The sequence below is a fragment of the Microcaecilia unicolor genome, chromosome 4 (assembly GCF_901765095.1).
Source record: "Microcaecilia unicolor chromosome 4, aMicUni1.1, whole genome shotgun sequence".
In the NCBI taxonomy this organism is placed as follows: Eukaryota; Metazoa; Chordata; class Amphibia; order Gymnophiona; family Siphonopidae; genus Microcaecilia; species Microcaecilia unicolor.
The window spans coordinates 109,881,667-109,900,434 of record NC_044034.1 but is presented as its reverse complement, the minus strand read 5'-3'; the positions used below and the strand labels follow the sequence as shown (position 1 = coordinate 109,900,434).

Genomic DNA, 18,768 nt, shown 5'->3' with positions numbered 1-18,768 from the left:
TTCTCTAGAGGTTCAGCCTTACTAAAAATCCCTCTTACATCCACTTATAAACAACCTCAAATATTTGCCATTTAATGAAAGAAATCTAAGGCACTAGCTGTCTGCATCTCTGAACACTCCATCACCAATCATACATTTTTTTTTGTCTTAGGATTTCTAAGTTTCCTCACAATGTGAAAAAATTCATGCCTCCTGTTACATGAAAAAGCAACTGAGTAAAGAAATGTAATTTTTCCTTCTCTCAATTACATATAAAGACTCATAGGGGTCTTGCAGATAACTTGATCTGTTAATGCGGTTATATATTCACCATAGTTTTTAGTTTTCTGCCCTGGCTCCTTAGAAGCTGAAGTTTGTCTGAAAACCAAGGTGCCTGTTTATTAGTTATCTCATTTACCATTAATCCCATTGTTCAAATTTAATTTATAGACCCTTCAGGACAAGGAGTAGTTCTTTAATCAGAGCTTTCTGTAGAGTGGATAAAGTCAAAGATTTCTCATGACATGATATTTCCTTCAGGACAGTGCTGGGTGGACTTCTATGGTCTGTGTTCCAAAAATGGTAAAGAAATACCAGGATCAAATATTTTTATACCACATTCATTTCTGGCTTACTCAAGAATTGATGAGTGTGAGTGTTAGGCTGGATGCACCATTCTGGTCTTTATCCGTTGTAATCTATTATGTTACTGTTACTAATGAATGAATAACCTGAGCAGCCAGATGAAACAATAAAAATCTTAAAACCATTATTGTGGCAAAACAAAGCACAAAACTCCAAGTCCAAACTGTTATCCATATGGGTTTTTCCAGTCCACAATCTGTTGAAATCCTAATGCTTCCATATTAGGAAAAAAAAGTCTCTACCCCTATCTGACTGGGCCCTCTCATTTAAATGTACATTAAAGTAGCCCATTTAAAGCAAATTAGAAAATTGAAGCAGCACAGACAAGCTATAACTAGCGTCTTTAGGTGCTCTGTAAGACAGCAAAACAGTACGGTGATGTAAATTTCCCAGTTTTTCTAGTTTTGTCTCTGGTAGTATTCTCTCTCTCTTGATTTTATAGAGGAATCTCCCAACCCTAAAATCAGCAGCACATCTATTTCTTCTAAAAACTGAATAGAATGCAGAGCACAAAACACATGATTACATCCCAAACTCCACACACACAATTTGTTTTAAACGACATTTTTAAAACCGTCAGTCTTGGAGAGGAATATTTTGGAGGCTGCACCAGACCCTGAGAAGAATGCGTGAGGAACCATTTCAAATGCTTACCTCCCCCAGGCTGCTTGACTCCCGAACTGGAAGTGATACCATCAACCCTCCCTGGGCCTTTATATGCTTTTTTGTCTGTCATGGTAGCGTGACCAGTAGGGCATAGTTTGCCCTTTTAGAGCCCATTCAGAATCCAAGCAGAGGTTGTGTAGAGCTCTGGAGGTGGTTTATGTGTGTTGGGTGAGCATTTGGAAATGTATTCACTATCCAGTAGAGGAAAGCTAAAGACGAAATAGTCAGCACTTCCAAGACTCTGATAGTGCAGAAAGTGTGAAAGTTATAACTGAATTAATGAAGCACAAGTTTCCAGTGATTCCATAACTGGTGTGCAAGTTGTTATGCCTCCTGATGAATTTTCTTTGAGCCTGGTCCTCTATCATCTCCTGTTTCAACCATGGAAGATACTTGCCTCCTGGAGTTAAGGATTCTCAGGAAGATCCTTCTGAGCTCAGGGTTTATGCTAATAACTAAGGACATACTGACAACACCAATGCTGATAAACACAGAAGGTCACTCTGTCTACTTCCAGCCCAGTGCTGGAAGCAGTTAAGGAAGAGGCTTTTACTGGTAATGTAGCTTCTGATTCTTTCCTGGTATTGGTTGTCAACTGTTTATCTTAGCTTTACTCATTCTCTGGGGAAGCAGTTAATTAGGTTTAAAAAAGTAAATGGAGAGTTAGGTAAGGCTTGGGTAAAGTTTATTTTCCTGATCCATCCTTGGAGTCTGTCCAATCAGTTAATGGTACATTGTTAAAGGAAACACTTTACTAACAAGCAGGCATGATAATTTTGAAAAATCTGTTCTTTATAATAATTGATGGTTTTTAATAATTTTCCATATTGCAGACTGATATTGCCTAAGGAATTGTTGAAGTATTTTTGTGAGGATCTGTGTTTGGATATATATTTTTTTAAGTGCTGACCTTTGGGGGTTGACTTAGACCTAGATATTCAATGCCAGGCCATGTCTGAGCCACCAGCATTGGATATCTGAGACTACCCAGGCATGTGCTGACTCCAGATGCAAAATTGCCCCACTGAATATCACCTGTACCTGCATAACTCCTCTGTCTCGGCCCCCGGAATATCCTTCTCCTGTCAAGGTTTGTAATGGGTATTTAGTGCCAATATTCAGCAGCACTGCCTACTTAAAATGCTTTGAATATTGACCCCAGAATATGTATCTTTGCTGAGGCCAAAAAACGCCTACTAAGTTTTTAAGTTACATCATGATGATGCTTCTACTGATACACTACATTAACAAGAGCTGGTTACTAGTTTAGGATGGGATTCTAATAGGGCTCAAGTAGAGAGATCTGTGGCCGTTCATACTTGTAAATGTGAAGGCCAATTAAGAAATGTCATTTGAATTTGCATATTGGGCTAGATTCAATATATGCTGCCTGAAAAATCTGCACTAAAAAGAAATACGCTTAGGGCAGACCAGGTGTATTCTGTAACACACATGGATCTGAGAAATGCCTATGACCCGCCTATTCCACAGCCATGCCCCTTTTTATCTATTTGAATTTGAATTTACATGTATCATGTTGCAGAATACGCTTAGTCATTTCTGCGCGTAAATTCAAATTATTGCCAATTAGTCAATAATTGCTTGTGGCAATTAGTACTGATTGGCTTGTTAACTAATTAACTTGTGTGCACAAATCTAGAATATGACTGGATTTGTACGCATAACTTAAGTTGTGCTTTATAGAATCTGGGGGATTATGCTTTACTTTGTTGCATCACCCTTCAAATTTTCTACTTGATTGACTTTATGGCTGTATTATCTTCTTTGTGTGTGTGTGTTTTTTGGCTGTAAGTCATTTCTATTCTGTTGTAAATAATCATGTTTGTTATGGATTTAGTTTTGATAGCTTTCTGTAGCAAAGAATTAAATGCATAATTAAAAAAAAATAAAACAAAAGCCTTTAATCCTTCAGGATCCCCTAAAAGGAGCCAACGAAAGTAGTACCCTCTAGGCTCTGCCACGTCAGTGCTGAACCTGCTAGTGTTACATCAAACAAGTGCTTACGTAATGACTGTTTTAAAATGGCCAAATATCCAAAAACAAGTGATAAGAATATTAAAACCCTATCTAACAACTCATTCCCTGAGGAGCATCACTTTATACAGATGAATATATATATTTTTAGACCATAAAAAAACATGAAGAAACAGTGCAGCAGCTTCCATCCTAGTCTGGATGCACTTTGAGCGCTGGAAGGAAGGTACAGGAAACAAGGTAATCATCACTGTTCATAACTGTTATGAACTGTTGTGTGCCTAACTGTCCTTGTTACATGTATTTTCTTCAACAAATATGCATCTGCTCCAAAGCTATAAATGTATTTATGTGTGTGCTCTATGAGTAGCTGTGTACATTAAAGACGGGTTCTCAACCCAGTCCTCGGGGCACATCCAGCCAATCAGGTTTTCAGGATATTCACAGTGAATATGTGTGAGATACATTTGTATTACTTCCATTGTATGTAAATGTATCTCATGCATATTTATTGCAGATATCCTGAAAACCTATCCAGCTGGGTGTGTCCTGAGGACTAGGTTGAGAACCCCTGATCCAAAGTATGTATACATTGCAATTCTGCTACAACTCTACTCAGACTGTGCCCTGAAAGTATCTGTGCAGATCACGTTGCAATACGCATGCTCAGAGTACATATTCTTGTACATATGTATATCCCTGTGCAATTTTTTCTACATGTAAAACATGCTTTATACGTTGAAAGAGCTTTATAAATTATTGCTATAATATGCAAAACTGTGTTTTTTGAAAAACTAATAATGATTGCCTTGTTTCCTGTACAAAGTCTTATGTTTCAGATTATTTTTTAATCTAAGACAGGTAATTTAACTATAGTTCAACCTTAAGAAAATTAGAGTGATTTAGGTTTTTATCATATTCTTTATCTATGAGGTAACAGCTTGGTAAATCAAGTCCATAATTAATCAGTTAAATGCTTCTTTTTTGGATGTTGTACTTAATAGCCTAGACCCCAGGGATATGCCAAAGCAGTACACAATGAGCCACAGGGGATGCTTATGAATGATTAACCACTGCCAACACCTCCTGCCTCTCAAATGCTGCATCAGCAGATGTTCTACATACAATTTAAAATGTTTACAAAATAGATGTGAGAAAGCCCATGTCGCCACTTTACAAATTTCTAATGGAGAGGCAGATGCCAAAGATCTACTAAGGTTTAAAGCACTGTGGAAATAAAAAAAAAATAATCATTAAAAAAAGTCTGACATTTTATGTCTGTTAGAAATGATGGCTTTGAAACTGACCTTTCCTCTGACCAGAAAAAAGAATGTAAAATCCCTCATTCTTTCACATAATTTTTATTATTCATGGTCAGATTCAGAAAACAGATTTGAACAAAATAAGCTACACTACCTCTTGATTAATATGAAATGCTGGTGCTACTTTGGGACTATAATGAAAATGATTTTCACCATAGTCTTGTCAAAAAGTAAATAGGACTGTCTCTATCAGGTTACCATATTTAAAGTACTTTGTACAGGGGTGGGAAACTCTGTCCTGTGAGATAAAACCGGCCCACTGACAAGTTTAGCTTGCCACCAAGCTGCCGCAAATGTGATTCATTAAAGAGAGAATAAATATACTAGAGATTAGTTATGGCAGTAGCCAAGGCATTAGTTCTTAATCACTTGGATTACACAGGGAGGTCAAAGAAATACCTTCATTCCTTGTAGCTGGTACAAAATTATGCTACTAGACTAGTATCAATGGTATGTGAGGAGTTTTATATTTTGCTGTTTATATGCCAGTTCATTTGCTTAATGTGTCATTCTCTGGTTTTATATGTACAGTAGGCCCGATCCAGCCAACGGTGAGAGCCGCTACCACCCCCGTAGAAGGGAGAGACAAATGAACCTCTCCCCATGGGGGCTAGCGACAGAGCCAAGGGTTGGTGGTCGGTCTCACCCCAGGCCTGCCCGGCAACGGACCCAGTCCGCCATCCCATCCCCGGGCAGCTGACAAGCGGCAACCGGAGCAGAGGCGGTCTGTCCTTTCGTCTCGGCCGCCCACCCGGAGCCGCAGAGTCGAGTAGTGCCAGCTGACTAGGGCACAGGCAATTCGCGCCCCAGCACACTGCCCATCCACCTGGAGCGAAACGGTGAGCAGTGGACGAGCAGCGGGCAGCGACCGGAGCAGAGGTGGTGCACCCTTTGGCCTCGATCGAGGCGTCCGGGCCTCGCCCCGGTCAGGGAGCGCGTGGCCGCGATCGCATGCGTTTGAACTTCTAGTCGGATACCGTGATGGCGGAGACACCGTGGGGAATAAACGAGGAGAAACGGAGGTACCATGGAGGACAGTCTCCGCGGAACTGGGGTATGGTGATGAAACACCTGCATGTTACGACCACCCAGCTTTGAACTACCTCTACTGGCTCGACTGGCACAACTGCCCTGAATTTAAGCCACCTCTCCATCAGACTTCTACCTCCAATCTCTGAAACAGCTGTACCTCTCAGATCTATGGGAAATATATCTGAACAACTAATTGTGAGTAAATTAGTCATTTTTAACCAATTAACCCACCTCCCCCGCTCACCAATATTATAAAGGACTCAGAGCCACTTCAGACCTCCATAGATACCATCCAAAAGAATAAAGCCCAACAACATAACCATCAAACGCGGCCATCCAGCAGCCCAAAGCGAATCAACACCACAGTGAACACCGTCAAATTGCTCCTAATAATTTACTCCATGTCCCTGATCCACCATACACTAACCACCCCACTCACAGAAACCAACATCATACCCACAATACACAATTTCACTAGACTGTCTAGATATAACACATCCCACCAAACGGACAACAACCAAAACAATGGAAGATCTCCAACACGCGGACAACATCAACACAAAGGAAAGAAAGGTCATAACAAACCCATACTACAAGAGAATAGTCAACTAACAAAAATCAACACAACACCAAACACAGCTAACCCCTCCCAAAAAATTCAAGTGGGATACATCAACGCCAGATCAGTAGTTAATAAAGCAACAATAATAACAGATTGGATCATGTCAGACAACCTTGATCTACTATTCATCAATGAAACCTGGATCCACGATCAAAAGGACCCCATAATTCTAGATCTATGCCCCTCAGGTTACAAAATCACTCACTGGACCAGAAAAGAAAAAAAGGCGGAGGCATAGCACTAATTCATAGATCCCACTTCACCGCAGTAACCGTAGCCGAGTCCATAACACCCTAACTTGAAATCGCCTCAGTCAGAATCCACCATACAACCTTGCTTGACCACCTAAACTGTGTCTTGTTTTACAGACCACCAGGTATCTGGAACGAATGCCATTCACACTTCATGGATTTCATATCAAACACCTGCTTATCTAACTCCAATCTACTTATACTAGGTGACATCAAACTGCACCTAGAAGACCCTAACTCTACCAATGCACGAGAATGCAAGGAACTCCTCCAACTATGGGGCCTTAATTGGCCACATATGCAAACAACCCATGTCAAGCACACACTTGACCTTATCACACACAAACTGTCCGCAGACCAGAACCTAATACTATCAGATACAAAATGGACAGACACACCATGGTCAGACCACTAAAAATTAAACCTATCCCTACAATGGCGAAAAAAGGCTCATACCATAAACAAGAACACACAACCTACACCATGAGAGGCCAAATAGACTCTGAAATATTCTGGCAACAGATATACAATAACGAATGGACAGCACAAACGGACTCGATACACTATCTCCTAGATTGGGATAACAGATGCAGAAGCATATTAGATGAAATAGCACCACTACAAACAAGAACCTCACGAAGACACAATTCGATACCATGGTATAACGAAGAACTGAAAAAACTAAAAACACAAGCTAGGAGGCTCGAACTAGCATGGAAAAAAATAAAAGATGTACACACACTCAACGCATGGAAAGAAACACAAAGAAAATACAAATATGCAATAAGACAAACCAAAAGGTCTTATTACAAAACCAAAATAGGGCCAGACTACAAAGACACGAACAAACTATATCAACTCGTGAATAAATTACTAGATACCACATTGGCTACCAAAACCAACACAGACACCCCATCTGCAGACAAACTTGCTAAATACTTCAATGAGAAAATTGTAAACTTACGCAATACTTTACCACAGAATACCACCGACATCAAAAAATTCATTGAATGTCTGGACCCAATCCTCGGTGAATACCCAGCAGACCCAATCTGGACAAACTTTGCTTTCCTTATTGATGAAATTGTCATCCAAGCGATTAACAGGTTCGCCAAGACTCACTGTAAACTGGACACATGCCCCAACTAACTAATAAAATCTGCCCCTCAACGCTTCATAGCAGACCTCACATTTCACCTAAACTACATGCTGCAACATGGACTCTTCCTTAAGGACAAAGACAACATACTACTCACCCCAGTACCTAAAGATGCAAAGAAAAAAGCAAATGAAATCACCAACTACTGCCCGGTAGCATCTATCCCCCTGATAGTCAAACTGTTGGAAAGTATGGTAACCAAGCAACTTACCAACTTCTTAAATTCTCAATACTACACGAATCACAATCAGGATTTCGCTCCAACCACAGCACTGAAACAGTACTAATCACTCTCCTAACCAAATTCAAACAAGAAATTGCAACTGGCAAAAGCATACTTCTCCTACAATTTGACATGTCTAGTGCGTTCGACATGAAAAACCATAAAATACTACTAAACATCCTAGAATACTTTAGGATTGGTGGAAGTGTACTTAGTTGGATCAATGGTTTCCTAAACAAAAGAACATACCAAGTGATATCAAATTCGAACATATCATCACCATGGAAACCAGAATGTGGAGTTCCCCAAGGATCACCGTTATCACCGACCCTTTTCAACCTAATGATGACCACACTAGCCAAATCCCTATCCAACCAAGGCTTTAACCCTTACATTTACGCAGATGATGTCACGATATACATCCCGTACAAACACGATCTAACAGAAATCACAAACGAAATTCAGCCTGCAAATCATGAACTCATGGGCGGATGCATTTCAACTAAAACAACACAGAAAAAACACACTGTCTCATCCTCTCATCCCAATTCAACACGAACAAACCCACCAATATAACCACCCCAGATTACACTCTTCCTGTTTCAGATAGCCTGAAAATTCTTGGAGTTACAATTGACCGAAACCTCATGCTAGAAAGCCAAGTGAAAACTACAACAAAGAAAATGTTCCACTGAATGTGGAAACTCAAACGAGTAAAACCTTTCTTCCCGAGGGAAATATTCCGCAACCTGGTACAATCAATGGTACTAAGTCACCTAGACTACTGCAATGGAATCTATGCGGGATGCAAATAACAAATCATTAAGAAACTCCAAACTGCCCAAAACACCGCAGCCAGACTCATATTTGGAAAAACAAGATTCGAAAGCGCCAGACCCTTATGAGAAAAACTACATTGGCTCCCAATCTAAGAATGAATTGCATTCAAAATCTGCACTCTGTGGTTCATAAAATTATTCATGGCGAGGCCCCGGTATACATGGCAGACCTCATAGACTTACCAACCAGAAACACAAAAAGATCAACACGCACATATCTAAATCTCCACTACCCAAGCTGCAGAGGACGAAAATATAAATCAACCTATGCGTCCAGCTTCTCCTACATAAGCACGCAACTATGGAATGCACTACCAAACGTCATGAAAACAATGAACGACCTAACAAACTTCTGGAAATCATTAAAAACCTACTTGTTCAAAAAGGCATATCCTAACGCTCCAACTTAAATGCCTGAACCCAGCAACGCAACGAAACTTATACTAGAACTGGAGAAAACTTAACCCTTCCTCCTTGATTACCTAATGTATTCTGTCATTCATGAACTCTAACGCAATATCACTCTGTATTTGTCATACCGGTATTGGCGAACACCATCACGGTACTATGTAAGCCACATTGAGCCTGCAAATAGGTGGGAAAATGTGGGATATAAATGCAACAAATAAATAGAAATATGTATGCATGTTGTGGCATCTAATTATTTCAAGGGTCATGTTAGTAGAATATGTTGCCACTAGGCTTTTGTGGTCCTGGTAAGTAGCAAGATTAGTTCTGCTGTCTGTACAACTTGGACACAGTTTATTTCTTTTTCATATACTGGACCTATATTTGGAATGTACGCCCTTTGGAAACAGGATTTACATAAGTATTCTCATACTGGGAAAGACCAAAGGTCCATTGAGCCCAGCATCCTGTTTCCAACAGTGGCCAATCCAGGTCACAAATACCCGGCAAGATCCCAAAAATGTACAGAACATTTTATACTGCTTATCCCAGAAATAATGGATTTTCCCCAAGTCCATTTAATAACGGACTTTTCCTTTAGGAAGCCGTCCAAACCTTTTTTAACCTGCGCTAAGCTAACCACCTTTACCACATTCTCTGGCAACGAATTCCAGAGTTTAATTACATGTTGAGTGAAGGAACATTTTCTCCGATTCGTTTTAAATTTACTACATTGTAGCTTCATCGCATGTCCCTTAGTCCTAGTGTTTTTGGAAAGCATGAACAGACGCTTCACATCTACTCATTCCACTCCACTATTTATTTTATAGACCTCTATCATATCAACCCTCAGCCGCCTTTTCTCCAAGCTGAAGAGCCCTAGCCGCTTTAGCCTTTCCTCACAGGGAAGTCATCCCATCCCCTTTATCATTTTCGTTGCCATTCTCTGCACCTTTTCTAATTCCACTATATCTTTTTTGAGATATGGCGACCAGAATTGAACACAATTTTCGAGGTGCGGTCGCACCATGGTGCGATACAAAGGCATTATAACATCCTCATTTTTGTTTTCCATTCCTTTCCTAATAATGCTAATATGATAGAAGTCTGTAAAATAATGAGTGGAGTTGAACGGATAGACGTGAATCGTTTGTTTACTCTTTCCAAAAATACTAGGACTATGGGGCATGCGATGAAGCTACAAAGTAGTAAATTTAATACGAATTGGAAAAAATTTCTCTTCACTCAATGTGTAATTAAACTCTGGAATTCATTGCCAGAGAATGTGGTAAAGGTTAGCTTAGCAGGGTTTTAAAAGAGACTGGACGGCTTCCTAAAGGAAAAGTCCATAGACCATTATTAAATTGACTTGGGAAAATCCACTGCTTATTTCTGGGATAAGCATCATAAAATGTATTGAGCTTTTCTGGAATTTTGCCAGGTATTTGTGACCTGGATTGGTCACTGTTGGAAACAGGATACTGGGCTTGATGGACCTTTGGTCTGTCCTAGTGTGGCAATACGTATGTACTTCTGAAGGTTACAGATTGAAAATCACTGTCATAAGGACTTAGGAAAATCTACTGCTTATTTCTAAGATGAGCAGCATAAAATATGCTTTAATTGGGATTTTGCCAGGTACTTGAACCTGGATTAGCCACTATTGGAAACAAGATACTAGGCTTAATTGACTTTCGGTCTGTCCCAGTATGGCAATGTTTATGGTCTTATGTAACTTTTGCAGACTACTTACGGACCTGTGACATGAAAAATCAGCCATTTTTAACATTTTGGATCCACTGCTTTAGTCACCTTTTCCCAGAGATGGTCACATATAATAACTAGGAAAACCAGGGAGTCCTGAGTCATATTTGATTCCAAAGTTAGCTTCTTTAAAAAAAAAAAAAAAAAAAAAAAGGGGGGGGGGGGGAATATATAGCAATGCAAATATCAGTGTTCAGAAACCCAATGTGAGGAAAAGGGGGAGATCACTAGCAAGGCTCATTTTCGAAAGAGGATGACACCCATCTTTCGACACAAATCGGAAGATGAGCATCCTTCTCACACGGTCGCCCAAATCAGCATAATCGAAATCTGATTTTGGGTGTCCCCAACTGCTTTCCGTCGCGGGGACGACCAAAGTTCACGGGGGCATGTCGGAGGCGTAGCGAAGGCGGGACTTGGGCGTGCCTAACACATGGGCATCCTCGACCCATAATGGGAAAAAAAAGGGTGTCCCTGACGAGTACTAGGACTACTTTACCTGGTCCTGTTTTTCTTACGTCCAAGCCACAAAAAGGTGCCTGAAATGACCAGATGACTACAAAAGGGAATTGGGGATGACCTCCCCTTACTCCCCTAGTGGTCACCAACCCCCTCCCACCCTCAGAAAACATCTTTTAAAATATTTTGTGCCAGCCTCTATGCCAGCTTCAGATGTCATACTCAGGTCCATGACAGCAGTATGCAGGTCCCTGGGACAGTTTTAGTGGGTGCAGTGCACTTCAGACAGGCGGACCCAGCCCCATCCCCCCCATACCTGTTACGTTTGTGGAGGAAACAGCAAGCCCTCCAAAACCCACCAGAAACCCACTGTAGCCACATATAGGTACCCCCCTTCACCCGTAAGGGCTATGGTAGTGGTGTACAGTTGTGGGTAGTGGGTTTTGGGGGCTCAGCACACAAGGTAAGGGAGCTGTGTACCTGGGAGCAATTTCTGAAGTCCACTGCAATGCCCCCTAGGGTGCCCGGTTGGTGTCCTGGCATGTCAGGGGGACCAGTTCACTACGAATACTGGCTCCTCCCATGCCCAAATGGCTTGCATTTGGTCGTTTCTGAGATGGGCGTCCTTGGTTTCCATTATCGCTGAAAATCAGAAACGACCAAGTTTAGGGATGACCATCTCTAAGGACAACCTAAATATTAAGATTTGGGCGTCCCCGACCGTATTATCAAAACGAAAGATGGATGTCCATCTTGTTTCGATAATACGGGTTTTCCCACCCCTCCACCGGGACGTTTTGTGAGGACATCCTCAACAAAACTTGGGTGTCCCTTTTGATTATGCCCCTCTAAGTGGTCCTTTTACTAAGGTATGCTAACAGATTTGGCATGCACTAGTGAATGAATGTGCATTAAGTGCCATTCAGCCCATAGGTATAAAATCGGCTTCTCAGCATTAAGCACATGCTAAATTCAATAGTGCACCTTAGTGAAAGAACCTCTAAGATTGAATTTTTTAAAAAAGGGAACTAAAAATCATATATAAAATTTGTATGAAAATAGCAGTATTATATCAAGTGACACAAACGAAGTGTGGGGAACAAGCTAAAAAATGAAATCTGAATGAAAAGGTGGAAGTTACACGAAATCACAACTCTGTACAAATTAAAAATGAAACTTCAGACTATTTGGAAGTGGAATAGAGGAGTAGCCTAGTGGTTAGTGCAGTGGACTTTGATCCTGGGGGACTGAGTTCAATTCTCACTGCAGCTCCTTGTGACTCTGGGCAAGTCACTTAATCCTCCATTGCCCTTGGTACAAAATAAGTACCTGAATGTATGTAAACCGCTTTGAATGTAGTTGCAAAAACCTCGGAAAGGCGGTATATCAAGTCCCATTTCCCTTTCCCTTTGAGGGATGGTTAAAGCGAAAAACCTTCCTGTACTTTCATGGTTGACTTTCACAATAGTGTTTCATCTTCTCTATTTGCATAAATGTTAAAATATTGTTCATTTTCAGTGTTCTTCTTTGGTTAATTCACCTTTTCACATTCTCTCCACCTCTTTTCTGCCCATTATTCTTATATACACCAATATTGTACATCATTATTTTTGTTGATGTTTTGTTTGACACCTAGGGCCCTGTTTACTAAGCCATGCTAAAGACATGCTAACTTAGCACATTCTAAAAATTAGTACGTGCTAACGATAAACACCCATTATATTCCTATGGGTGTCTCTAGAATAAGAACACGCCATAATGTTTGCGCGCCTACACGTGGCTTAGTAAACAGAACCATTAATAAAATTGACGTATCAATGTTATTTCTTTTATTTTGTTCTTCATTCATGATTGATTTGTTTTTCTGGCCATTTCCTGCACTTCAAACACATACCCTTGATGAGACACAGCAGCAGGACTTTTTTTTCATTCAGGTTCAGTTCAATTGACCACTTCCTATGCATCACAAAGAATTCAGATTATCATTTCAACCATTTTTTATTAAACATTTTTGCCACTTTTATACATTTGCAATAAGTTTTTTCCTATTTTATTTACATTCGGATTTTGCTTATATGCCTATTTCAAAATTGTCATTCACACTACTGCCACACTTGCACTCAAACAAGAAATGAGCCCCTCAAGGAATAACAAATGATATAATAGGTAGCGATCTATTTGGCTGGCGACTTTCGATTATGCCCCTATAAGGCTCTTCTGCTTGGAGAACAGATGGAACAGGGGAGATAAGATAAGAGGGCTATAAAATGAGTGGAATGGGTGGATGTGAATCGCTTGTTTACTCTTTCTAAAAATACTAGGACTATGGGGCACACAATGAAGCTATTAAGTAGTAAATTTAAAACAAATCTGAGAAAATATTTCTTCAATCAATGTGTAATTACTCTGGAATTCGTTGCCAGAGAATGTGGTAAAAACAGTTATTTTAGCAGGGTTTAAAAAAGGTTTGGATAGTTTCCTAAAAGTCCCTAAGCCATTATTAAAATGGACTTGGGGAAATCCACTGCTTATTTCTAGGATAACAAAAAAGTATATGGCTTGACTTTCTCCAATTATAAGTATAGACTACTAAAAAATATAAACTGAGGAGAAAGTCACTGGGAATACTTGCAGTTAACAACCAGGTGGAGTCTCATATCACTTGGCACGGATATTCATATCACTCCCCTGGTGACTCTATCAACGTGCATAGGTTTAATCATTGACTAAAAAACCACCTCCACCCTAATGTTGTAATTGCAATAATGATAACTTATATTCTCACACCATCATGTGCAAATATATAGATATACAAAAAGACACTGAGCTTAAGGAGCATGCATACTCCATGATTCAGACTGGCGTGTGTAGAAGCCCCGACAGTGCCTGTTTCGCTATGCTTCTTCTGGGGGAAACTCACACCATTTAAACCTATGCACGTTGATAGAGTCACCAGGGGAGTGATATGAATATCTGTGCCAAGTGATATGAGACTCCACCTGGTTGTTAACTGCAAGTATTCCCAGTGACTTTCTCCTCAGTTTATATTTCTAGGATAAGCAGCAAAAAAAACAAATTTACTGTTTTGAGATCTTGCCAGGTACTTGTAACCTGGATTGGCCACTGTTGTAAACAGGATACTGGGCTTGATGGACCTTCAGTCTGTCCCAGTATGGCAACACTTATGTTCTATGTCCTTATGATTTACAAGATCAAAAGCCGATGCTGTATCCAAAAGAACAAGTACTATACATTTCCTCCCTTAGTGATAATTTGTAATACAAGGACTATACCCGAGGCTTGTTCATTTCTATGAAGAATATGGACTTCTCTCACAACTAGTGCATTTTTCATATTTATAATGGAGCAATGATTTTGTCACTTATTTGCTGTTTATGCTGCTTTTTTCAGCAAGCAGCCAAGGAAAATATGAGAAGAAAGGAAGCTGAAGAAAAACAGAGGCGGGTCAAACTGGCTAAAGAGAAGGCAGAGCAAGAAAAACTAGAGAGGCAGCAAAAGAAGAAACGCCTGCTGGAAAAGAAGAGAGGTAGGAGCAGATGGAAAGTCTTCATATATTTATTTAGCAATCTTAAAAGCAGGTTATATACTACACTAATCAGTGCATCTCCTCAAGTCATTTAATTAAGAATCTCATACGACAATAAAGGAATCGGTATAGAGTACATCAAAATTCTGAAGGGCAACACTTCAACATAATAACTTAATAAACACCAGTTGTTCTTCCATTTAAAACAAAAATTGAGCCATAGAAAAATGTTAATTCAATATTAGACAATTTTTTTCCAGTGATTTTTTTTGAATGCTACCCAGGGAACACATAAATTACATAACCTAGAGCAAGAAACATGGATTGCTAAACTCTCCATGTGACTTGTACAGCTGGCATTCCACATTGCACTGTATTAAGCAAAAAGAGAAAAATCTAAGATGACATTGCAATAAGCTCGAAGTGAGCTATAAAAAGACACTTAATGTCAAGCTCACAATTTAAACCTGCAGACCTCCAACTCAGAGGAACTGGGAATGAAAAGGGATGTATTGGTGCTAGGTTACTTTAATCTACCAGAGTATCCCATCTGCAAATCTGGGGGGGGGGGGGGGGGAGGGGGGGAAATGTAGAAAGACAGTGAATGCCCAGCAAGGGATTTTGCTTAGATGGATGGTGAGGGAGTCCACCAGGGAAGGGTGATTGTGAATTTAGTATTCACAAATAGGGAGAGCGTATCTAATATCTGAATGGATGCCACTTTTGTCAGAAGTGATCACTGTGCAGTGTGATTTGATAGAAGAACTCAAGTGAAATCCAGTCATACCAAACTCAAAAGTCCTGGATTTCAAATATGCAGACATCAACAAATTAGAGAAGTAAATTGAAGGAGTAACTGGAAGGGATGGCGGACACAAAGGAAATGGAAGGACAGTAACTAAACTGAAAGGGGTTATAAAAAGGGCAAGCTCTCTTTATATAAGGAAAATAAGTAAAAAGCAAGAGGAAAAGGAAACTGATAGGTTCGCCAAATAGGCAACTGCAAAGATAATTCTCTTTATCTTTCACAAAGTCACAAAAAGAGGAACACAAACAAGAATTCCACATAAACCTGAGAAAGATGAAGAAAGCAATCAGGATAGCAAAAGCATGGATAGAAGAAAAAAATGTAAAGCAAGGTATATTGGCAAATCAAGAAAGGTGAGAGGTGGAATTACGGAGTTCAAAGATACTGATAGTCAATGTGTAGGTAGAGATGATGGGGGGGGGGGGGGGGGGGGGGGGGAAACCCTGTCGAAGGTTCACATATGTTTGACAAATGCACAAAAAAGGCAGGAGAAGAAGCCCTACAACGTATCCAAGGAACTAAGGAAGGAGTAAGGGATGACACAATGAGTTCGCCAGTTCTGTGAGATACATTGCAAATGCTATTTGACAAAAATCTTTTTTTTTTTTGCACATCTCAGCTTGATATATTAATGGTCGCTTCTCAACCAGCACCAGTGTCTGTATATGTGACATTTAAAGTGTTTTTGACCCGAGGCAGGTGGTCTTGTCTGCAGAAACATGGTCCCATGTCAGATCCTGTAGTGGTTCTTGTCCAATAAAGATTTGTTTGACCTCAGGTTGCCCCCTGGAAGTCATTGTGCCCTCCCCTATTCCTTCCTTGGTTCCACAAATGTTTGACACAGATGCATATGGGGATGGTGTACATATCGCACCATTCACAGAAGAAAATGTTTATGAACATCTTGAAAACTGAACATGGATAAATCTGTGGAATGAGATAAGATACATACCAGGATACTGAGGGATCTTAGGTTTTGGTGACAGGCCCTCTAAAGCATATGTTTAATAGATTCTTTGAGTGGAGAAATGCTGATATCCCAGTTGACAAAGGCGGTAACAGAAAAGAATTGGGAAGCTACAATCGATGTGCTTTACTTTGATACTGGGAAAGAAAATGGAGATACTGCTGAAGGAAAGAATAGTGAACATTCTACAATCCAAAGGCCAATCATGTCAAACAAATCTGATTGATTTCTTTGACAAAAAAAACTAGTTTGAGGGTGTATGCTGGATATGGTCTACTTAGATTTCAGCAAAGTCTTTGATAATGCTGTTCACTGGAGGCTCATAGATAAACTGAGCAGCATGAGGATGGGACCTGATGTGATGAACTTGATCAGGAATTGGTTGACTGATAGATGGCAGAGATTTGCCCAAAAGAATCGAAATTGAGTAGTGGAGTATCTCGGATCTATCCTGTGCTGATTCTGTTAACTATATTTTTGAGCGGTATTGCCGAAGGGTTTGAAGGAGAAGTATTCTTTTTTACAAATGACAGGAAGATTGGCAAGAGAGTGGACCTCCCTCGGAATGCATGAGACGTGATCTACAAAAATTAGAAGCTTGGGCTAATGCCTTACAATTAAGCTTTAATGTAAAGAAATGTAGGGTGATGCATTTGGGGTGCAGTAATCCAAAGCAGGTGAGGTGAGACGCAGATTTGCACGGACCAAGAATGAGTCCTTTGGATAATGACATCTGAGGATCTTGAGATAGTAAGACAATATGACAAGTTGGAGGCTAAGACCAAAAGGATGCTTGGCTGCATTGAGAGGGATATATCCAGCAGAAAAAAGGAAGTGGCAATGCCCCTGTGGAAGCCATTAATGAGACCACATTTGGAGTATTCAGTTTTGGAGTCCATATTTTGCTATGGCTGTAAAAAGACTCAAAGCAGTTCAGCCGAAAGTGACCAAAATGATATGGGGCTATGACAGAAAACATGAGAAGAGACTCAAATATGTATATCCTGGAGGAGAGGCAAGAGATATGATAATTTTTTGAAAGAGAGCAAGGAGCAAAACAAACTTTTCTGGGAATGGAGAGGCTATAGAACTAGAGGGGGGGAAAAAAGTTGCATGGAGAGAAACTTAAAATTAACATCAGGAAATACTTTTTTACAGAATGTGTGATGGATGACTAGAATGTTCTTCTATTGGAATTGAGTGGAGTCAAAAAGAGTAATGGAATTCAAACAGTTATATAGTAAACAGAGGTTCCTTATATGGCATGAAGATGGAATAAATGTTATAGAGCATTTCCACTCAGTAAAACTTAAAAATAATTTTCATACGTTAAAAGAACAAAGAGGCATAGAGGAGGATAGACTGCACTGGACATAAGTTACAACTCTAAAGATAATGGGGCAATATCCTATATATGAAGTTGCAGGTATAACCCTAACTACCTTTTTGGGCAGACTGGATGGGCCATCCTGGTCTTTATCTGGCATCATTTGGTATGTGTTACAGTGAAGAGAAAAATATGCTCTATTAGTCTAAATGAAAATGATTTCTTCAATTTCAGTACGTATAGATATGTATGCCTAAACGGTTATACTGTGTCAGTGCAAGGATTAGTCACCTGTGTATGTTTTATGCAGCTTGTTCTTGAGCAGGGCAAAGTCATAATTATTGAAATTTTTAGCCCAGTGGACTGTTTTCTTTGAATTAACTCACTTTTTATGAACAAGATCATATTCAACACGTTAGGATAAGCCTAATCTATATATATATAAAAGGCACCACCAACGTTCTAATGAAGCCTCCAGCCGGAAGTGTGAAGCGCCAGAGATATCCGGTTTCCCCATGAGTGAAGGAAAACAGCACAGCACGAAATCCCTCTCTCTGTAACAGTGAAGGACTCAGAGGGGGGAGGGGAGAGAGATGCCCTCACTCTCTCTGTAACACAAACACAGAACAGCAGGAAACTTAACACTGAAGGACTGGACTCGGAGGGGGGAGGGGGAGGGAGAGAGGGCAGAGGGCAGGGACACACATTTCCACATGCACACTCTGAAGAAAACCTTGCTAGCCCCCGTTTCATTT

The 18,768-nt window shown here is 40.1% G+C and overlaps 1 protein-coding gene across 5 annotated transcripts in view; it reads left to right on the top strand.

The window, feature by feature from the left end:
* The window catches only part of DIAPH3 (diaphanous related formin 3), a 494,215-nt gene that overhangs the window by 295,962 nt on the left and 179,485 nt on the right, over positions 1 to 18,768 (top strand). For all 5 annotated transcript variants that reach the window (XM_030200561.1, XM_030200564.1, XM_030200562.1 and 2 more), the window contains one exon: positions 14,776 to 14,911. In XM_030200561.1, the coding sequence (XP_030056421.1) occupies positions 14,776 to 14,911 (136 nt within the window). The remainder of the gene's footprint in view (positions 1 to 14,775; positions 14,912 to 18,768) is intronic.